General features: G+C 40.0%; 1 protein-coding gene across 6 annotated transcripts in view; it reads left to right on the top strand.

Annotated features, from left to right (window-relative positions):
* Positions 1-18,850, top strand: part of RNF130 (ring finger protein 130) — a 54,103-nt gene that overhangs the window by 21,448 nt on the left and 13,805 nt on the right. For 4 of the 6 annotated variants that reach the window (XM_051631004.1, XM_051631003.1, XM_051631002.1 and 1 more), the window contains exons 3-7: positions 1,994-2,244; positions 5,757-5,828; positions 7,551-7,633; positions 14,410-14,506; positions 15,538-15,742. In XM_051631004.1, coding sequence (XP_051486964.1) covers positions 1,994-2,244; positions 5,757-5,828; positions 7,551-7,633; positions 14,410-14,506; positions 15,538-15,742 — 708 coding nt within the window. The other 2 variants (XM_051631001.1, XM_051631005.1) reach the window with 2 other exon arrangements.

Genomic DNA, 18,850 nt, shown 5'->3' with positions numbered 1-18,850 from the left:
CTTCTCAGCTGGACAAGTAGGAATCCAAGCTGATTTCCTCTAAAAATAATGCAAGTGATGGATTTCTACTATGTTTCTGAGCTTTGCTGCCTATTAAATATTTTGGTCAGTTTGAATAAAACCAAACACTACATCTCAAACTGAAGTCTCTCTGGAGAGCTCAGCTGCAGTGGGCATTGTGTGAGTCTGTGATGCAGTAGTGATTAGATAAGTTGCGTCTACAAACTGTGTTGGGTTTTGGTTGCTATTCCAAGCCTATGAGTTCCTGTGACATTTGTTTCAAAAATATTCGTTCAGGAAGAAACACATTCTTTTCCTATTTACAGCCATGTTAGCAGGACAAGGCATGAATTCTTGACTGTCTTTACGATTTCAATTTTAAATAAAGAAAAGTTGAAATTTCTTGTGGAAAGTTATTTTGAGGCTGTGGAATTTTTTTTTTTTTAATTACTGTGCAGATTTTAATTTCTTTGATTCTTCTGAGTAGTTCTGTCAGCACAATCCATGACACCAATGTGAGGGAACTGGCTCTGAAAACTGAGGAATGTGCCTGTAAAAGTTATTCTTTGGCATTGTGAATGGAAAGAGTAATGAGAGAACATTTAAGAATGTTACACAACTCTATTAAAGCTCCCATTTTGGAAAATTATGTAGCTGTTGAAGTCTGTCATCCTGACTTTTTGTGCCCCGGGTTTCAAAGATGCTGCTCTTTTGGGTCTTCTACATCATTTTGTCCATACAGTAACTCACTAAAAATTGTGTGCTGATTAAAAGACCTTGAACAATTATCTTGTGTTAAAATAGGACCTCATGTGCTCTCTTCACCGTCACCCTGGATTCTCTATAATTTAAATCCACTCTAAATCCAGAACCTTGGTGCCAAAGTCACTTGCATTATACAGTTCCTCTCTGAGGGAATGTGGCTTGGAGTGAGCAGATGGAGCAAGCAGATGAGCAGACTGCCAGCATTTTGAAAATAGGTCTTGAAAAGAGTTTTAGGATAGGAAGCAAATGGATCTGGATTTATAAGGATGGCACTTAAGTTGTTTGTTTTTTTTCTTTTTGTCTTCGGTTTTCTTATAAACTTTGCTTTCTTTGAACTTTGATCAGAATTGCGTTGAGTTCGATATCCTCTTTATTATTGGGTGTCTGCTTTTAAAACATTAGTGCTCTCTCTGCTCTGCAGGTGATTTTGTTCTTTTTCAGCAAGTCTTGTGGTTTGGTTCTTGTATTATCCTTGTACCAAAACCTTTTCCTTTGGGCCACCAGGTAGTCTAGAAGCAAGACATGAAAACCAGATGGGCTACACATTCAAAATGGAGCTGATGAAGCTCACAGCCTCTTTGTGATCTTACCAAGTGTGTCTTTGTATGGATAATAAAATCAGCACTCAGACTTCTGCCAAGTTTTTTTTCATTTCTCTTCTACTTTGCAGCCAGACTTGGATGCTTTACTTTTGCTTCTGTCTGAAGTGGTATAGATAGAAGTTTGGCTTTGTTACTTCTGTGCTGGAATTGTGATTTACGGGACCTTACAGGGGAACTTGCAGAACTCTCCAGAGCTACTTGTATGCAGCACTATCTATACTAAGACCACTCTAGCAGTATCACTGAACTCATCCTCTAAATGTTTTTCTGTGGGTTGCCTGTTTAGGTATTCACAGCTTCAAATCTGGAACAAATGTACTTTTGAAAGCCAGTTCAGCCTGCACAGAGTAATTATCATGTGGGAAGTACTGTGTAACCCCCAGCAGAGATGTGTTACTATGTGCTGGTGGAGCTGCAGACAGTTTGTATGTTAATGCCCTAATTTGAAAATCTGGGTTTGAAGGACAAGCCATGAGTTGAGTGCCCAGTAGCATGTTCCATGTGCTAGAGATGGCTTAGATTAAAATCTCTTCAAGTTGTCAAATGGCTTTGCATTTGGAAAATCTTGTGAGCAGCATGCCACTGTAATTTTAAATGTAAATTAAATATTTTTCTCTTTTTTGCAGGAACTGGAGACATTGTTGCTGTCATGATTACAGAATCGAAGGTTAAGGAGATCCTGAATTACTTGGAAAAGAATATCTCTGTCCTGATGGCCATAGCAGTGGGGTCCCGTGTTCCTCCAAAGAACTTCAGTCGGGGCTCTCTAGTCTTTGTGTCAATATCATTCATTGTTTTAATGATAATTTCTTCAGCATGGTTAATATTTTACTTCATCCAGAAGATCAGGTATACAAGTGCACGTGACAGAAATCAGGTAAGGGGACTTCTTTTTTGGTTTTCCCCTCTTAGGTTCTGGAGGTGGTATTTCTGTATACAACAGTCAGTAGAGAACAAATTATTTCTAAGGAATATCCATCAAACTAGTGTCCAGAGCCTTCTTGCTCCAAGGCAGAGCATGTTGATGTGTAAGGATTTTTGTATACAAAGTGTTTTCATGCTGAGCATCCAGTACAAGATCTTATTATGTGAAAGGAAAGAATAGAATTGAAGCAAAATAGTTGAGTTTTGATGAGTCTAAGTTGAAGAGGAAGATATTCTATATTGGCTGAGTAATAAATCCTGTATATGGGTTGGGAATGGGGAGGCAAGTTTAAATTGTGAATGAAGTTGTGTAGTGCAGGGGAACACAGAACTAATGTTACGAATTCTGTCCATGCTCTTCAGGATAGCTTCTGTAACAGTTAAGGTAGTTCTGAAGGTATTTCCAAACTAATTTGTTATGAATGTTAGGGTAAGAAAACTAAGAGCTGCTTAGTGGTCTGTGTTAACTTTCAACCTTATTCAAGATCACACTTGGTACAGCCTGCCTGATTCTTTGGTCAAATATTTTAAAGTACAATTTTGTCCAATATGTCTTTCTTACATTATTTTTCAGCTCTTAATTTGCTTAAGAGCTCAATTAAGTATGACCATACTCGGAGATCTTGACTAAATTAAGTCATCACCTCCAATATGGATTAAACTTGAGAAGTAAATGTTTTACTAGTGTGGACTTAATGACCCACTGCCTCCATAGTGTACCCAGGCTTTTGTTGAGAAGGGTCAGTACACCTCAGGAAATCTGCTCTGCTCTCTTTGCCTTTGTATCTCTCTGTCAAAGCCAAGTTAGAAAGCTGCTGACCTCTAGTCACTGTCCCCCCCACTTCCCCCTCAATTTCAGCTAATACCCAGGAGCTCACTGCGAGGTAGAGCTCTGGTGTTTTGTCAAACCTAAACCAAATGCAAACTTATAAAGCCTCTGTTGTGACACAGGATTTCCTTTTCAATTTCTATAAATAGTGTCTGATGCTACAGGCCCCCCGGGCGTCCTGTAGGTTTTCCTAAGGATGTCATTCTTAAATGACCACACTGTAACCAGTACTTAGTGTGGTCCCTTGGGGATGGGGAAAGTTTAAATATAGCTGTTCCTCAATGAATGTCTGTGGAATACTAAATTGTGCCTCCTGCATCCCCTACATGGTACTAAGGCTTCTTTCAAATGTCTGTGTTTCAAAACAGTTGCTGCATGGGGAAAGGGCTTTTATGACCTTTTTTCTTTCTTTAGATTTTTACAAAGGTCAGAAGAAACTTGATGAAAATTTTATGTGGTTTAAAAAGCTGGGCTTATTAAACTTTAATAAGAAGGTGGCGACAGCTACAGCTTGTTTTTAAAGAGCTTTGGGAGCTTTCACAGAGAGAAGGCTGTACTGTTAGTGATGAAAGAACTTGTTTTAGGCTATGATCTTGTTTTTCAGTTATGTCGAGGCACACTTTTTAAAAAAAAATAATAAAGCCATCAAAAACGGGCTGTGTTCTGCAGATAGCTCAAGTAGATACTGGTATTTCACATCACTACTCTTGCATACTTCCTCCAGGAGTATGAAACTCTTGTGTGTGGTGGTGACCTTTATCATTTAGACAGTTCTGGGGTTTAAAAGCAAGCCTAGGCTGTATGCCTATGCCCTGACTTATCAAAATAGCAAATCCTGAGCATTTCCAGTGTTAGCATAAAAAAAGTGTTTATTAAAATTAGAAAATGGAAGAGGTGGATCTCTTAAATGGAGGAGAAGAAGGTTATTGTTTACCAATTTATTTATATAAGAGAAAATGTATATCTTTTGGAAGAGCTTTGCTGAGATATTATGCTTCCAGTAGGAAACTAATCTTTTAAGATTTCTTGTATCGTATATACAATCATATGCAGTACAACTAAATATAAATACCACCCACAATTACTTAGTTGATAGTGTCAAGCCTTTAAATTAAATGCCTTTTTAGCCTTGTTCCTTTCTTAGTAATCACACGTCAGGTTATGCAATGATTATCTGTCCCAGCAGTGTGCCAGTGTGTTCTGTGTCATTAAATGCTCTGGCCAATATGCCTGTTCTAGGGCAAGTAATTTAGATTTGCTTAAATTGACCAATTTCTCAAGTGTTGAACTTAGGATGAGATTTCTGACTGCAAGAAGTATATAATTTCCCCATTACCCAGCTCTGGTTCTGATGCTGCATTTCCTTCATGGATATATACTTCGATAGTGGGACTGAGTATCTGATTATTTTTTTCAAATCCATGCTCTAAAATATATAAAATAAAATTCTGTGGAAACCACAACAAAAAAAGTACTTATATAATTCTAGAATAACAGTGGTGCAGTGGGTTGTGGTGGACTGTGTTTCTCAAATGAAAGCAGCCTTCTTGGTTTCAGTTTGCGTGCAGTGAAAGTGTGGGATTCAGGGGGTTACACCTTATGAAGGATTTGTTTCTCAGCTGTAGAAAGTAGGCACAAAATACACACGTTGGTTTCAAGCTATATTGGGAGGCTTTGGCAGGTGCAGTTTCCATTTTCAGAAGCAGCATGTCTCTCTCAAAGGCAGAGCAACTTAGTGCAAGATGGAGGTGGAGGATGAAATACGTGAGCTTCCCTTTTTCCAGTCAGTGCAAACCAAATCTGATGTCTTAGGTTCCTGAGCTTTGTTCCACTCAGTGCCCTGTCTTTGGGATCCCTGGGACTAGCTGGCAAACAGCCTTTCTTCCTTGGCTGGGAACTGGGCACTGCAGTAGGAATCAGCACCTGGGCTGCAGAAATTGCTCCTTCCGTCCAACAGTAGTGGCTGTAAAAACAGCATAAACGACAAAAAATAGCTTGGCTTGGCAGTCACATTGAAGTTCATCTTCAAACCAGTATCCATTTCAGTGTTATTTAAGTCTGTATTGGCTTATTTATATTTCATGACCCATAATTTTTTTTTTTTCTATGTGAGATCCTGGTGGTTTCAGGTAATAGTGAGAGAGAAACTAGGTTACACGGAGAGGATCTCTCACATCTCAGAATAAGATCAGCCTGCTCACAGGGAAAGAAAACAAATCAAGCTTAAGAGAACAAGGGGTATGTTAGAGCACACTGAATAAAAAGCATTATGAACAGAATATAACAGTAATCATCAGGAGGGCATGTTGCTTCAGTCTTAATTCTGCTGGCTGTGTTTGATTAGTTTTGTCACACAAATGTAGGATCACTTTTGTGGACTTCTGTATGGTCCATGAGATTTATGCCCATGCTTATCAAGTGCATTTGTGGGCTCAATTGTCAGGGTTCTTTTTTTCCTTCCTAACAAATCTCCAGCTGTGGGCTTTGCTGTGAATGCTTTTTGTCTTCTGTGTTGGCCTACAGCCATGGTGTGTGTTGCAATGTTAGTATTGAGCCCAAATCAGTCATTATAAAGGACAGTAATGAAGCTTTATTATCAGGGTTAATTTGTGTTATTTTCTTTGTCATTTTATTAGCGTCGCCTTGGAGATGCTGCCAAGAAAGCCATTGGTAAATTGACAACCAGGACAGTAAAGAAGGGTGATAAGGTATAATAATATTTCCACATCATAAACTTGAGCATTATGTTTAGTTTTTGCTGGGGAACCAATCTCAGTTTTCCCTTTCTCCTTCTGATTTATGTATGACCTTGCCTTGCTTGTTGAAGGTTTACTTTGCCTTGTGGCATGGTATTGGGTGTCACTTTGAGTATCAATGTATGCTGCAAGGCTGGGTATTTCAAATAAGTGTTTCTTCTAAACACTTCATCTGGCTACTGTGCCTGACAGTGGTTTTGTGTGCTCACTGGCTGGGGTTTCTTAATGGTAGGAGTACACAGGGCTTGTTTATGTGGAGTTCTGTCAGCTTAGAATCATTGCATACATGAGTTGTGTAAAGTAAAAATAAAATTAGAAAAACAGGTAATAAAGGACAATCTCTTACGTAAAGAAATATCCACTAAACCAAGGGGGTGGATGGATAAACAGGTATTCCATTAAAGATAGTGTTACTCCAAGAGGATTTCTTGCTAGTAGACAAGCTAAAATACTATGGTGTGTTAAGCCCTAAACTTTTTCCACCTTTATGAGCAGTACTGCTTTGTCTTTAATTCTGAAAGGAAAAAAATAGTCACTTAATCTTGCTTAATTTTTGCTCTTTGACTTGCAAAAGGCAAAGGAATTCTGGCTATGATTTGATTTTCAAGAGAAGATTATTTCCTTTGGCCTTTTTAGTGTGATTCCTTTTTATTTTTCTTATCAGCACTATCAGCAATGGGAGAGTGGGAAGTGGTGGAAAACTTTGCTTCCAGAGAGAAGCCATAAAAAATATATTTCTGCTCTTTCTTTCACTTGAGGTGCAGCCTCACCAGGGCCAAGTACAGGGGCACAATCACTTCCCTGCCCGTGCTGGCCACACTACTGCTAATGCAGGCCAGGATGCTGTTGGCCTTCTTGGCTACCTGGGCACTGCTGGGTCATGTTCATCTGTGCTGTCAACCAGCACCCCCAAGTCCCTGTCTGCTGGGCAGCTTTCCAGCTGCTCTTCCCCAAGCCTGTGGTGTTGCCTGGGGTGGTTGTGACTGAAATGCAGGACTCGGCACTTGGCCTTCTTGAACCTCATACAATTGGCCTTGGCCCATCAATCCAGCCTGTCCAGGTCCCTCTGTAGAGCCTTTCTACCCTCAAGCAGATCAATGCTTCCACCCAATTTGGTGTCCTCTGTGAAGTTACTGAGGAGGTACTGTAGTTCCCTGGATCCTCCTTCCAGCCCTTCTTGTAGGTGGGTGTCACATTAGCCAGTCTCCAGTCATCTGGGACCTCCACTGTTGACCAGGATTGTTGATAAATGATGGAGAGAGGCTTAGTGAGCTCCCCTGCCAGCTCCCTGTGTACTCTAGAGTAGATGCTTTTCCTAAAGAAAACAAAACAAAACAACACCTGAATAAAATAGAAGTTTTAGCTCCAATGTGAAGTAAAGCCTCTAGGAGAATCACCACTATATTTGATAGTGATTCTGTCAAATACTAGAATAATACTCTAGTAAGCCTTAGCTTATGTTTCAAATTACCATTTACCAGCTCCAAATAAGGGGAGAGTTTTGTATGTCTGAGATACTTTTCTTTCTCAAGGAATCTAATAACCCAGTCAGTGATTTTGTATCTTCTTAGTAACAGCCACTTGGCACAATGCAGTTCATGGACTAGTCACAACTACTTTTACCTTTGTCACAGCCTCAACTCTTGACTTGAATTTTCATTCTCTTCATTTTAGGAAACAGACCCAGACTTTGATCACTGTGCTGTCTGCATTGAGAGTTACAAGCAGAACGATGTTGTTCGTGTTTTACCATGCAAGTAAGCTAGTAAAATTGCTTTGTTTGGAAACTATTCTTTTCTTGTGCTCCATTGCTTCATTTCATGCAATATGTGCATTTGTTATTACAGACACAATTGTTAGATGTTTCCAGTCCTAATAACAGCCACTTTATTTTAGACTATGATACCAGAAGTTGTGAAGGTGGTGCTGGCACTGTTATGACATTAGAGATTAAACAGAAGATTACAAGCTTGAAGATGGGCAGTTTGGGCATATAAGCAGTGGAGCTATCAGGCTTGTAAGGGGGAGGGTGGTGTGAGGCAGAGTTAAGGACTGAGCAGACACAAAAAAACTGAAGTGTAATGGACTAGGTACAGCTGTAGCATCCTGCACAGCAGATGTGCAGTGCTGGCTGTTGGTATCTGAAACCATGTAGGAAACAGAAATGCAGTTGTTCCAACCTTCATACCTCCTCTGACATCAATCAGCCACTGTGCTATCATCTGTCTTTGGTCTCTCCAGGGCTGTGTGTTCTTGGCTTGTGCCTGAAGTACTTGCTGAATATTCTGCACTGGTGCTTAAAATACAGCAACCTCTTCCTCCTTTTAGGCCATTCACTTGACATTTAGAGTTTTTCTGTTTGTTTCTGTTTGTCTTTCATTCTTGAGTTGTTTCAGGATATTTGCTCTTTAAGAGATGCTGTTTAAGTGCTTTTCCACCTGGTGATTGGTTTTGATGAATCAGTACATTTTGGTAGCCTTAAGCATTACCAAGGACATCTTTCTCTTGTATTCTCATATGCAAAGCCTTCTCCTTATCTACAGGCAGACAAAAAAAATACATACAAGTTATTGTTGTAGATTTGCAGCCAAGGTCCAGTAATTTGGCCTGTGCTTGGTATATAAATAGTGCTCTGCATGATACTCTAGAAGCAACAAAGTCATGGTGTTGGAGTCAAGCTTCAGTCATGCAGCAGCACATAAGAGCTCATTATTGGTCCTCTAAATCCTCCTGCAGGCTGCTCTGAATAGCTGGAATATTTTTCTTCTAATGCATCATGAATTTCTATCATCACAATAGGCAAGTTGTATTCTTTTAATATCTTAATGATCAAAATGTGTGCATTCTAATTCTGCAGTTGCAAGTTTAATTTACTTTTCTCTATTTTCTTTACCTCTTGGGCTGTGGGAAAGAATGAACTGGTTTAGATTGTCAGCGTTGTTGTTCAGTTGTTATACCCTACAAGTGTTTGTTTGGAAACTCCCAATAAAATATTAGGTAATAAAAGAATTTAGTCTTGGATCTGTAAAGATTCAGGAGCTTTTGGTCATGCAGATGTGTGTGCCTTTGTTTTCTAGAATTCAGTCATTTTTACTGAAAGACATAATGTCCTCTTGCCTGTAAAAATGCACTCCCAAATGTTAGGTAAATATTCCAGAGATTTGTGTCCTATATTGTAAACTCAAGTAAAGCTTGCACATGTGAATTAAGCTCTAGTCTTTGATATGTAGAATATTATTTGGAAATTGGAGGAGGAATTCCTGAGAGCTGCACACGAGTTTTGAAACACTAAGCTGATTTTTTGAAATTGCCTCAAGAAAGCTTCACTTGTGTAGTAGTTCAGGGTAGTACTTTGAGTCTCAAGGATGTGGAAGGGAGGCTCACAAGTCCCATTCCTCTGTGCCTTTCTCTTTGCTACTGGTCAGAGGGAAGTCCTTGCCAGCAAAGAGGGAACGAGTCTTCATCTAAAAGGAAAGTGTCTCCTCCCACAGAGGAGAGTGCAAAACTGGGACTAAAAGTCCACTTTCCTGCCTCTGTCAAACAACAGATATGTGCCTAGTATCAGCAGATGTGATCAGACTATTTAACCAATAAGATAATTATTTTTTAATTAAAAAAAATACTTTTGAAGTCCATTTTCTTCAGGTGCCTTTTGTGAGCTGCAGTCCCACAGACAGGAAGCTGCCTGCTCGCAGGGATAGTTACAGCTGCTGCAGGGAGCTGGGTGAAGGTGCACCTGGGTGCCATCTCAGCACAATCTCCCTCACTGCCATCTCCCATGTAAACATGGTATCAAGGCTCTTGTGTAGATCCTTTTCTGTTCTGTTTTTTACGAGAATATAAGGTCAGTGAAGGCTCAGATGGCAGCCAAAGGCTGTATGACAACTTTAGTGTTCAATTTCTGCTTCTCTTTTTTTGTATCTCGCTTCTCATCTGCTGCAGTTCAGCTTTGAGTTGAGTGCAAAACCATCTTGGCTAGATGGAAACACTGAGATGAATGCTTTCCACAGGACATTTTTATATTTGCAGATGAAGGGCCAACTGGTAGATATCAGATTGCACCTCAGACTTCTTAGTCTTCAGCAACTGGGATGCTTCTCCCCGTATCTTGTTTTCAATTTTTAATCCCTTTCTATTTCCTGATAATTCAGCCTCTCATTTTAGTGCAGCATTCATAGTTAGTTAAAAAAAAACAACAAACAAACACAAAAAAACCCCAACACACACACAAAACCCCTACAAGACAGTCTCTAAGTCAGATGAGAAAATAAATTGCAAGAAACCCGTGGAGAAAATGGCTTGACCAAGAGGAAGCAAATGAAAGACTAGAAGTTTTTCTTACTGTGCCTGTTGAGGAAACTATAATCATTAGACAGTAGGAATCACTGACATACAACATCCCTGCTGCTTTCATCAATGTAAAAGTATCATTTCCCTTTGGTACCACAATTGTCTGCAGTTAAGTATGGTCTGTCACTCTGTGCCTCAGCAGAGAGGAGGCTGGTCTGGGCAGACACACAGCAGGCAAAGTCACCAGCTGAGCAAGCTGCACCTAAAATTCTGTAGTGAAATGCCATATTTGTGATGTAAAATTTTGTGGCAGGTGAGAAACTGTGGCTAATATAAAAATAAAATGAAAAATATTACAAGTAAGGAGTTGAATTTCTGTAATTCATTTTGTGCTTCAGAGAGAAAAATATGTTGAGTACCCATAGCTCTTGGTGCACAGAGGGACAAGGCAGATGTCTGAGGCTCACCAGCCTGAGTAAAGAATGACTGTCTTTTGTGACTATCATTATACAGGTTAAAAATAAGTATTGTAAGCAAAAGCTAGAAGAATTCTAGCCAGAGGCAAACCTCATGGGCAATTTTCTTTATTCAGATAGTTTTACTTTGCCATCACACTGCTGCATCTGGGAGATGAAGGGGCACTAGGTGAAAAGTGATCAGGAGGGGGTAGTGTGAAGGACTGTGGAGAGATAAGGGAAGGGGAGAGCAAGGTGACAGGTTAGAGAAACACAGTGACATTGGAAAGGGCAGAAAGATGACCTGGGAAAGAAGGAATTTACAAGGTAGGAAGGCAATTAAAGGTAGTGAATATGTTAAAATAAATGCCTTTTGTGTCAAGTTCTTAATATTTCCTGTACTGGGGAAGAAGAGGGAAAGCAACAAAAGCAACTAAGCTGGATTTCCAGCAGTTTTATTTTGTGCTGCTGTAAATATATATATTTTTTTTTATTTTTTTTTTTTTATTAAGAACAAACTAATATCTTAATTAAGATAATTGATAGTTTTCCACTTACTGCAATGCCTTTGCACCCTTTGTCTCTGCTCCCTGCTTGTAAGGGCAGCCTCTCTTTTCCCCCAGCAGTGCTATGCATTTGTGGAAAGCACGGAGGCTGCCCTGCCCTGGCAGCTGCTGGGCTGTGCTGGCTGTAACAGGCTGCCTGCTGCAGGGCCAGAAGGACCTGTGTGCTGTTTACCAGCCTGGCTGGGAAGTTTGTACCCCAGGGCAAGGGGAGCAGCTGCCTCCAGTAGTAGCCAAAGATGCCACTTTGCACATTGATCGGGTCCCTTTGGTGGGAGGCAGGTGAGAGCAGGGAAGTGTAGTGAGCTCTTGGGAAATGGCCCTTGTAAACTCCTTCAAACCCTTCTTGTGTGACATGTAAAGCTGGGGGCATTACAGCACCAAGTGAGATCTCCAGCTCACTTTTTCCTCTCTGAAATGCTGCAAAGAAGCTGTGTTGGCATTATGGTGTTTATTACAAGCTGGAGGGCAACTGGTTTGGGTATGCTGACAGAGTGGAAAAATACCTGTGGGTCACCCGTTTGGAGTTCTGCCCGCATGGGAGTCTCCTTCAGTGCCACCAGCCTGGTTGCCAGCTGTGCTCCCTCCAGCCCCGAGGCTGGGGAAGCAGCAAGAGCTGTGTCACACTTGACTCCCTCGTTTGTGGCCCCTGGGGGAACACCATCAACTGCTGTGACCTAGAGCAGCTCAATAGGAACTCTGCAGATTTATGGTCTTGGAAAAGAAGTGACAGAAATATGAAGATGGAGAAGGTTTATGATAGTGAAAAATGCAAGGGCTTACTTTGTCAGACTCGAGCTTTTAAAATAAGTCATGTGTTTACTATCTTCATTGCTGTATAACTGCATTTTAACTCTTGCAAGCAGAGAAATGCAGACAGAGCCTGAGCCACGATGATACCAGCAGGCTTTTTAAGGAGTAGATAAACTACATAAGTAGTAGGCAGAGCCATGCTGATCTAAATCAATAAAGAACCTTTGGGGAACTGTGTTTTAAAAACATATTTATAAACATCTTTGTAGGTTTAGGAACTACAAGCAAAGATTTAAGAGGTCACAGAAATAGGTGAGCTGTTTTGTTGCATTGGAATTATATCAAACTGCTAATGACACTTTAAAATAACTCATAATATTTAGCAGATGCATGTTGGCATCCATATCAGTTGTCTGCTTCACTTGATCTGAGTGCTTCTCCAGCACTGATTAGCTGATAACGATATATTAAAGCTGTTTTCATACTTCTGTGGAGACTTGATGTCTGCTCTTTCCCAAAATATTAGATTTTCAAGTTTGTCCTACTCTGAAAAAGAGACTTCAAAATCTTAAAAAGGAAACATAAGCAACCAAAAGCTGTAATTTGTCTAACTTAGAAAAACAGCCTCTGTATGTTTCAGAAAATTTCAAACCACATTCTGTCACCCAGGTTTTCTAAACATTCATTCCTGTATTGTTGTGAGTAATAAAGGGAATGTGTTAGGGTCTAATAACAATAGAAGTGAGTTTGTATTTTGTGCAATTATTCTGACAATATGCAACATATATGTATCTCTCTCTCCTGTTTTTCATGATTGCTGTCTTGCTAAAAGACTCAGTCCAACAACGTGGTGAACTGAGATTCTGTGAGTTTCTATTCCTCCAATATCTGGGATATAAATGAGCAAAGTTCTTTTGCTTCCTGGCAATCTTCTGTTGACTATATTGTACCATATTGCAGGTCTATGCAGGTAGGATAGTAGGATAGGTAGCTAGTACAGGTAGGATATATAGTTGTCGTTGACTAGAATCCAGTTATGTTGATACACATTAGCCTATACATCAGTCTAAGTAGTTTTAGACAAAACAATTATATACTTTCTTTTTTTCCATGTTGCTGACAAATTCATGAGACCTTTTTCTCTGGGCGCTTTCTGGACATTTAAAAGAGAATTATCTGGTAACATGCCTCATTTGGTCTTTGGTTTTAAAATCTCAACGGTTAGGGACCAAAGAAGTCCCAAACCCTATGATGAGCTTGCTGAGGCCCAGAGCAGAGCAGCAAGTACAACCTGAGAAAGGAGAGGAGGGAGAGTATCTCACTGTGTGTTTACAACTTACTGCTGCCCTGGGGGTGTGCATGACCTCTTACAGACCTTGCTGATGCCTCAGTGATGGCAAGAACTCCTTGTCCTGCCCCTGCCCCTTCACCTGCTGGTTTCAGAGCACAGCTGGCTGAGCAGCCCTTGTGATTGCTGATCTTTGTTGTGATCACCAGTCTGTTGTGTTCAAGTGTGCCTGCTCTTACTGGCTTTTTGCTCTGCAGGCAGTGGAAGATCTGGGTTCTTACCATAAGCAGTTATTCTGACCAGATTATCAGGAGTAATTACTAAAGCTCTCGTATAGAAAGTCTAGTGACACCCGTTTCTGCCATGGGTATATGCTCAGAGAAGTTCTTTGCCTTTTGAAGAGTCAAAAGGACATTTCCTTTAATTCCCTTCATTTAGATGTGTTGTTTGGTCTCTGTATAGCCCATCCTTGTTGCATTGGTTTATAGCAATCTAAACACTGTTAACATTTGTATGACTGATTTTGTATGGAAGGTAGATGACAATTCACCTTTCTCTATTGCAAAGTTCCCTGTTGTACAAGTGGAAGCTCAGTTTGCCTTTTCATCTTTGAAAGATTCTTTTTTTTATGATCATTATATGATGATGGACATGTTTTCCTTCCTGGTATGAGAAATACTGATTGTAGGAAAAGCCTTTTTACTTAGGTGTGTTCATTATAAAAACCCTTTCAAAATCAAACATAGGTGTGTTTGGGTTGATTCCACTGATTTTCTGATAAAATTGACTGCTGGTGGATCTGTGCTCTTCCTACCCAGGTTATGGCCCCTTTCTACATAGAAATCAAGGCAAGACTTTACACAAGGTTATGGTGGGTACTTTGTTACCCCTGTTATTCTGCCCATGTACATACTCATATCCACAATAAGAAGGGGAAAAAAATAAAATCTTCCTTTTAAGTGTTTCTTCCTAGGTAAATTATTAGTAAAGGGGGGCAATAACAAGCAAGAGATTTTAATTTTTTTAATTATTATTATTGCAATCAGCACCAAGTACTGGCAATTCTAGGGTTTGTTCTTCTGGCTTAATTAAAAATAAACTATCTAAAGGTTTGTTGAAATTGTTCTTTTTGTATAAAATAGAATTGTTTGCAAATTATGTATGTGCCTTGTCTGTTCTTTTAGGCATGTTTTCCACAAAGCCTGTGTGGATCCATGGCTTAGTGAGCACTGTACGTGTCCAATGTGTAAGCTGAACATTTTGAAGGCACTGGGAATTGTGGTAAGTTGTGAGTTCTTCTTACTCCCATATCTGAGACCCAGAACAGGAGGAATACCTGTAGGGAAGAAAGGGAGAAGGATGTTCTAGCACCCTTACTCAGAAAGTGTTTGCATTTTTTTACCAATGTTTTTGCTGCTGATAAAGTTGATTTTTTTGTTGTTGTTCCTTTTCCTGGTGGGTCATTGAGAATATATTGTTATATTTGCATTTATAACAATTTCATATCTACTAGAAGTCTACTAGGTTCTCTGTCATCTTCCCTTTTCCCAAATTCTTTCAGTCCTTCCTTGTTAAATTCACTCTGTAAATGTCTTGTTCTCGTTGTGGTCTCCTGTAGACACTCTGAAATTTGTTTACACACACAAAGCCATGCCCTAGCTGAGGCCAGCAAGTTTTCCTCAAGCAGCTTATGGGATCCCTGAGGACTTCTTTGGTTGACCAGTTCAAAAAATGATAGAAATAAACTCAGTGAGGATTTTTCTATCTTTCCCATATGAGGAAGAAATTACAAGGTAGGAGCAATGCTCTTTCAGAAGAAAGAAATAAGGAGAAGAGCATATGAACATACTGTCTAAAGCAGCTTTTGAATCAAGCCAATGAGAATCATCAGGTCCCCGTTTTTAGCTCTCTCAGTTGTAAATTTGCGCATTTTCTAAGAAATAGTTGCAGGTATATTGTGGATGATCTGTTTTTGCAATTAATAACATACCTGGATTTTTAGAGGAGGATGCAATAGAATTTGGTGCATGTCATCGTTGCTCGTGGTAGTAAAACGTGCAGGCTTAGGCTGTGATACAACATATGTGAGTCCCTTTCTTGAATCTTAATTCTCTTTTCTGCTTCTTCCTCCACCTCTAAGGTGGACTGAGAAGCAGCTTTGGGTAGAACTTTCCAACGTGTGAGTTTCTCTCCTGTGTGATGCGAGGACACACGCGAGGCTGAGCAGCGGCGCGCGTGGCTTTACTGGGTGTGTAGGTTTGCTGCCTGTGGAACATTCACCCTTGTAACGTGGAAATCCCTTGCTTTTCCAGCCAAACGTGCCATGTACAGATAATGTAGCCTTTGACATGGAAAGGCTGACCAGAGGCCAGCCAGCCAGTAGGCGAGCAGCGCTCGGTGACTTCGCCAACGACAGCGCCCTCAGCCTGGAGCCGCTGCGCACCTCGGGCATGTCACAGCTCCCACAGGACGGGGAGCTGACACCCCGCTCAGGAGAGATCAACATTGCTGTGACAAGTAAGTTTCCTTTGCCTTCCAGTACCTTTCCTTGGTTTTCCTGGTATGTAGCACTTGCTCTGCTCTAGCTCTGTGCCGTGGGGAAAAATACTTCCCCGCAGGGACGAAGGTGACCTCAGTGTCTCTGTCAGAGGCACACGCTCCACATTGAAACTGGTACATTTTGGTACAGCAGTGCCAACACTTTCATTATTAATGGTATATCCATTTAGACCTGCATGGAAAAAAACACTGGATGAACTAAAATGGCAAGAAAATAGCCCTCCTGAATTTGGTAACCATTACGAGACACTGGATTGCCAAAACCATTCTTCACCCTTTCAGAATACTTAAATGCCATAACTTACACAAATAATGTTTTAGCTGATTACTATTCCTCCTGACACGTTTTTTCCCCTGAGAATGTTACTTCTGGAATTCTGACGTCTGTTACCAGATGGTTTTCTTCCAAAATCTGTGAATTAAAAAAAAAAAAGTATTCAGTGTACCAACAATTGAGTGTTGTCCAAGTGTTTTATGACATCAGAAAACTGTTCCTGCACTGCTTGCAAGCTCTTACCCTTAAGAACAGCACGGGAAATTTCCACTCACTGGATTTTACCTGGAGTTTTTAATGTATAAAGCACTATAATGAATACAGTATGTGTGGAGTTGCATCATTTTTCCATATAAAAAGTCTCAATTTGATGCATGAATGATTATTTTTCTGGCTTAACTGTAAAAATAGAATCGGTGCAGTACAACAGTCTGATTTTTCTCCTTGTATTATGCTTATGTGAATCTATGATCTAGATTTTTAGCTTAGTGACACTGTTTGCCACAGATGTAAGAGGCCAGTGTAACTGATACAGTCCATTAGAGTCTTTCTTTAGATGCTGGAGCAAAGTAAATGTCTCATTTAAAAAGTCTCATCCCGTGGAACACAGCCCATATCCAGAAATTTCCTTTTTTCCTTAAGGAAAAACCCACATACAGAATTCTTTGCAAAGCCAGTAAGTCACTTTGTCATGTAGTGTTCAACATCTGATTCATCTTGTATTCAGCTCTATTGACCAGAGAGCAAATCTGTTGGTGTGCTGCTCCTTCTCACGGGTGGGAAAACTTGAGTTTAACAGAACCTTTTCACTACTTGGTTTTACAGAAGGTTGTTGTTTTTTTACTGTCTGTTGCCAACTGTAGTACTGCTCTTGCACAGATGGGATGCCAGGGTGAAACAAGAAATAATCAGCAACAGTTCATTTTCACAATGTTTATAAAGTAAAGCTTTAGAAAAGGCTGTTGAAATGTTTGGATTTTATGGATGACACATGCATTCTTTGATGCATGTAAGTTAAACCAAAGGCCATATTGAACAAAAGTGTTTGTGTTCTGATCTATTACTAGGTGCCAAATTCATCTTGAGGAGGGAGAACTTTGAATAGTGAACATTCTTTATTAGCCTTCTTTATGCTACTTGTTACTTTTTCAATGTGTCTATACGTATACACTAGTGTTGAAATTATTTTTCCATGTTGTATTCCTGCCTGTTAAAAGGAAGATTCTAGTTGTGTTTTACTGTTGAAGAAGCCATCCTTTTTTAAAGTAACATTATAGCATTTATTCAGGAGGGAAGGGGTGAAGACACAAGTGTCAGAGAATATTGGGTACGCTAATGTGAAGAGCTGCATCTCAGCAAATCTAAACCAACCCTAACCATCTTCTTTCTGACTTGGGGGTGGACTGAATTCTCATTATATTTTCCCTCATTCCTTCATTTCACTTTACATTGTTAAGTAATCTTTCTTTATCACTAACCCTTGGGCTCAGCCAGGAAATATTGTTGTGCCATGCTTTTTTTCCACACCTCTCTCCACTTCTTCTTTGCTAGCCTCCTCCAGTCAGTAACTCTGTGGCTAACCTCCTTCTGCTTCACCTCCTGGTGCCAGTCATGGCTTAGAAGCCTCTTGCCTTCCTCCAGTGGTGTTTGAGGGAAATAATGGCATCGCTTTGACATAAGCCTTCTCCCACGAGTGATTTCCTCCCTTTCCTTTGTCAACAGAAGAATGGTTTATTATTGCCAGTTTTGGCCTCCTCAGTGCCCTTACACTCTGCTACATGATCATCAAAGCCACAGCTAGCTTGAATGCTAACGAGTAAGTAAATATTCAGATGTTTCTGTGTATTTCTGGTGGGCGTTATGTCATGGACAGCATTTGGAACAAATACCAAGGGAATAGAGAAGCAGGACAATGTGGTTTTCAAAGAATCAAATGCCTTTTCTGCTTTTCTCTCTGTTAACACTGGACTCTAGGGTAATACCTAAGGTCCTTCTTAATTTATACTTAGCTAGACTGTCTGAGGAAATCTCCTTGATAAGTGAAGCCATGGAATGAGGAAAGGGGAGGATATTTATATTCAGTTTTTGATCAATGGTCTAGGTAAACAGCAGATTTCTGCCATTAAATCCCCATGTTCAAAATTTGCCTGACAGAACCAAAAAATTACTACTATCAGTTACCTTTGGCAGTTCTCATCCCAGTTTCATAGTCAAATTTCATATTCAAAAAGGAAAAAAAATCCTGTAGTCCTAGTTGGCAGACCTTCACCTAAGAAAAAGGTATTTAAATAGAAAACTAACTTCTTGCTCTTAGAAGAGGGAGAGGTGAAAGCAATGAATATACACTAGTGTTTATTCTCAAGTGAAGAGAGCAGACCAGTCTTCTGACCTCTCATTTTAGTGTGCTTAAGAATGGCAGCCAAAGGACTGCTAAAAGACAGCCATACTTTCCTAATTTTTACAGACACCCCCAATGCCTCCCTTCAGAGGGCCTGGGCAAGAAATTACTCTAGCACATGACTTTCATTTTTTTTCTATAGTTCTGTATGTGAGCAAATACACATCTGTTCTGCGGATGTATTAACTGGGTACATCTACCTGTTTTCATTTAGATGTACAGACCATCTGGGTTCATGATACATATTTAACCATATTGTATTTATTTGGGGGATGGAAAGTGTCAGCATTTTAGACCTTCTCAAGCTAATCTTCAAGAGGTGCTATCCTAAGTTCTTAGAGGTTTTGGTCATCTGGGACCTTTGCTTACCACTAATTTACAGATTTTCCTTTCC

This window comes from Apus apus, chromosome 13, assembly GCF_020740795.1.
Source record: "Apus apus isolate bApuApu2 chromosome 13, bApuApu2.pri.cur, whole genome shotgun sequence".
NCBI classification, from domain to species: Eukaryota; Metazoa; Chordata; class Aves; order Apodiformes; family Apodidae; genus Apus; species Apus apus.
This window is presented reverse-complemented; position numbering and strand designations above follow the sequence as displayed.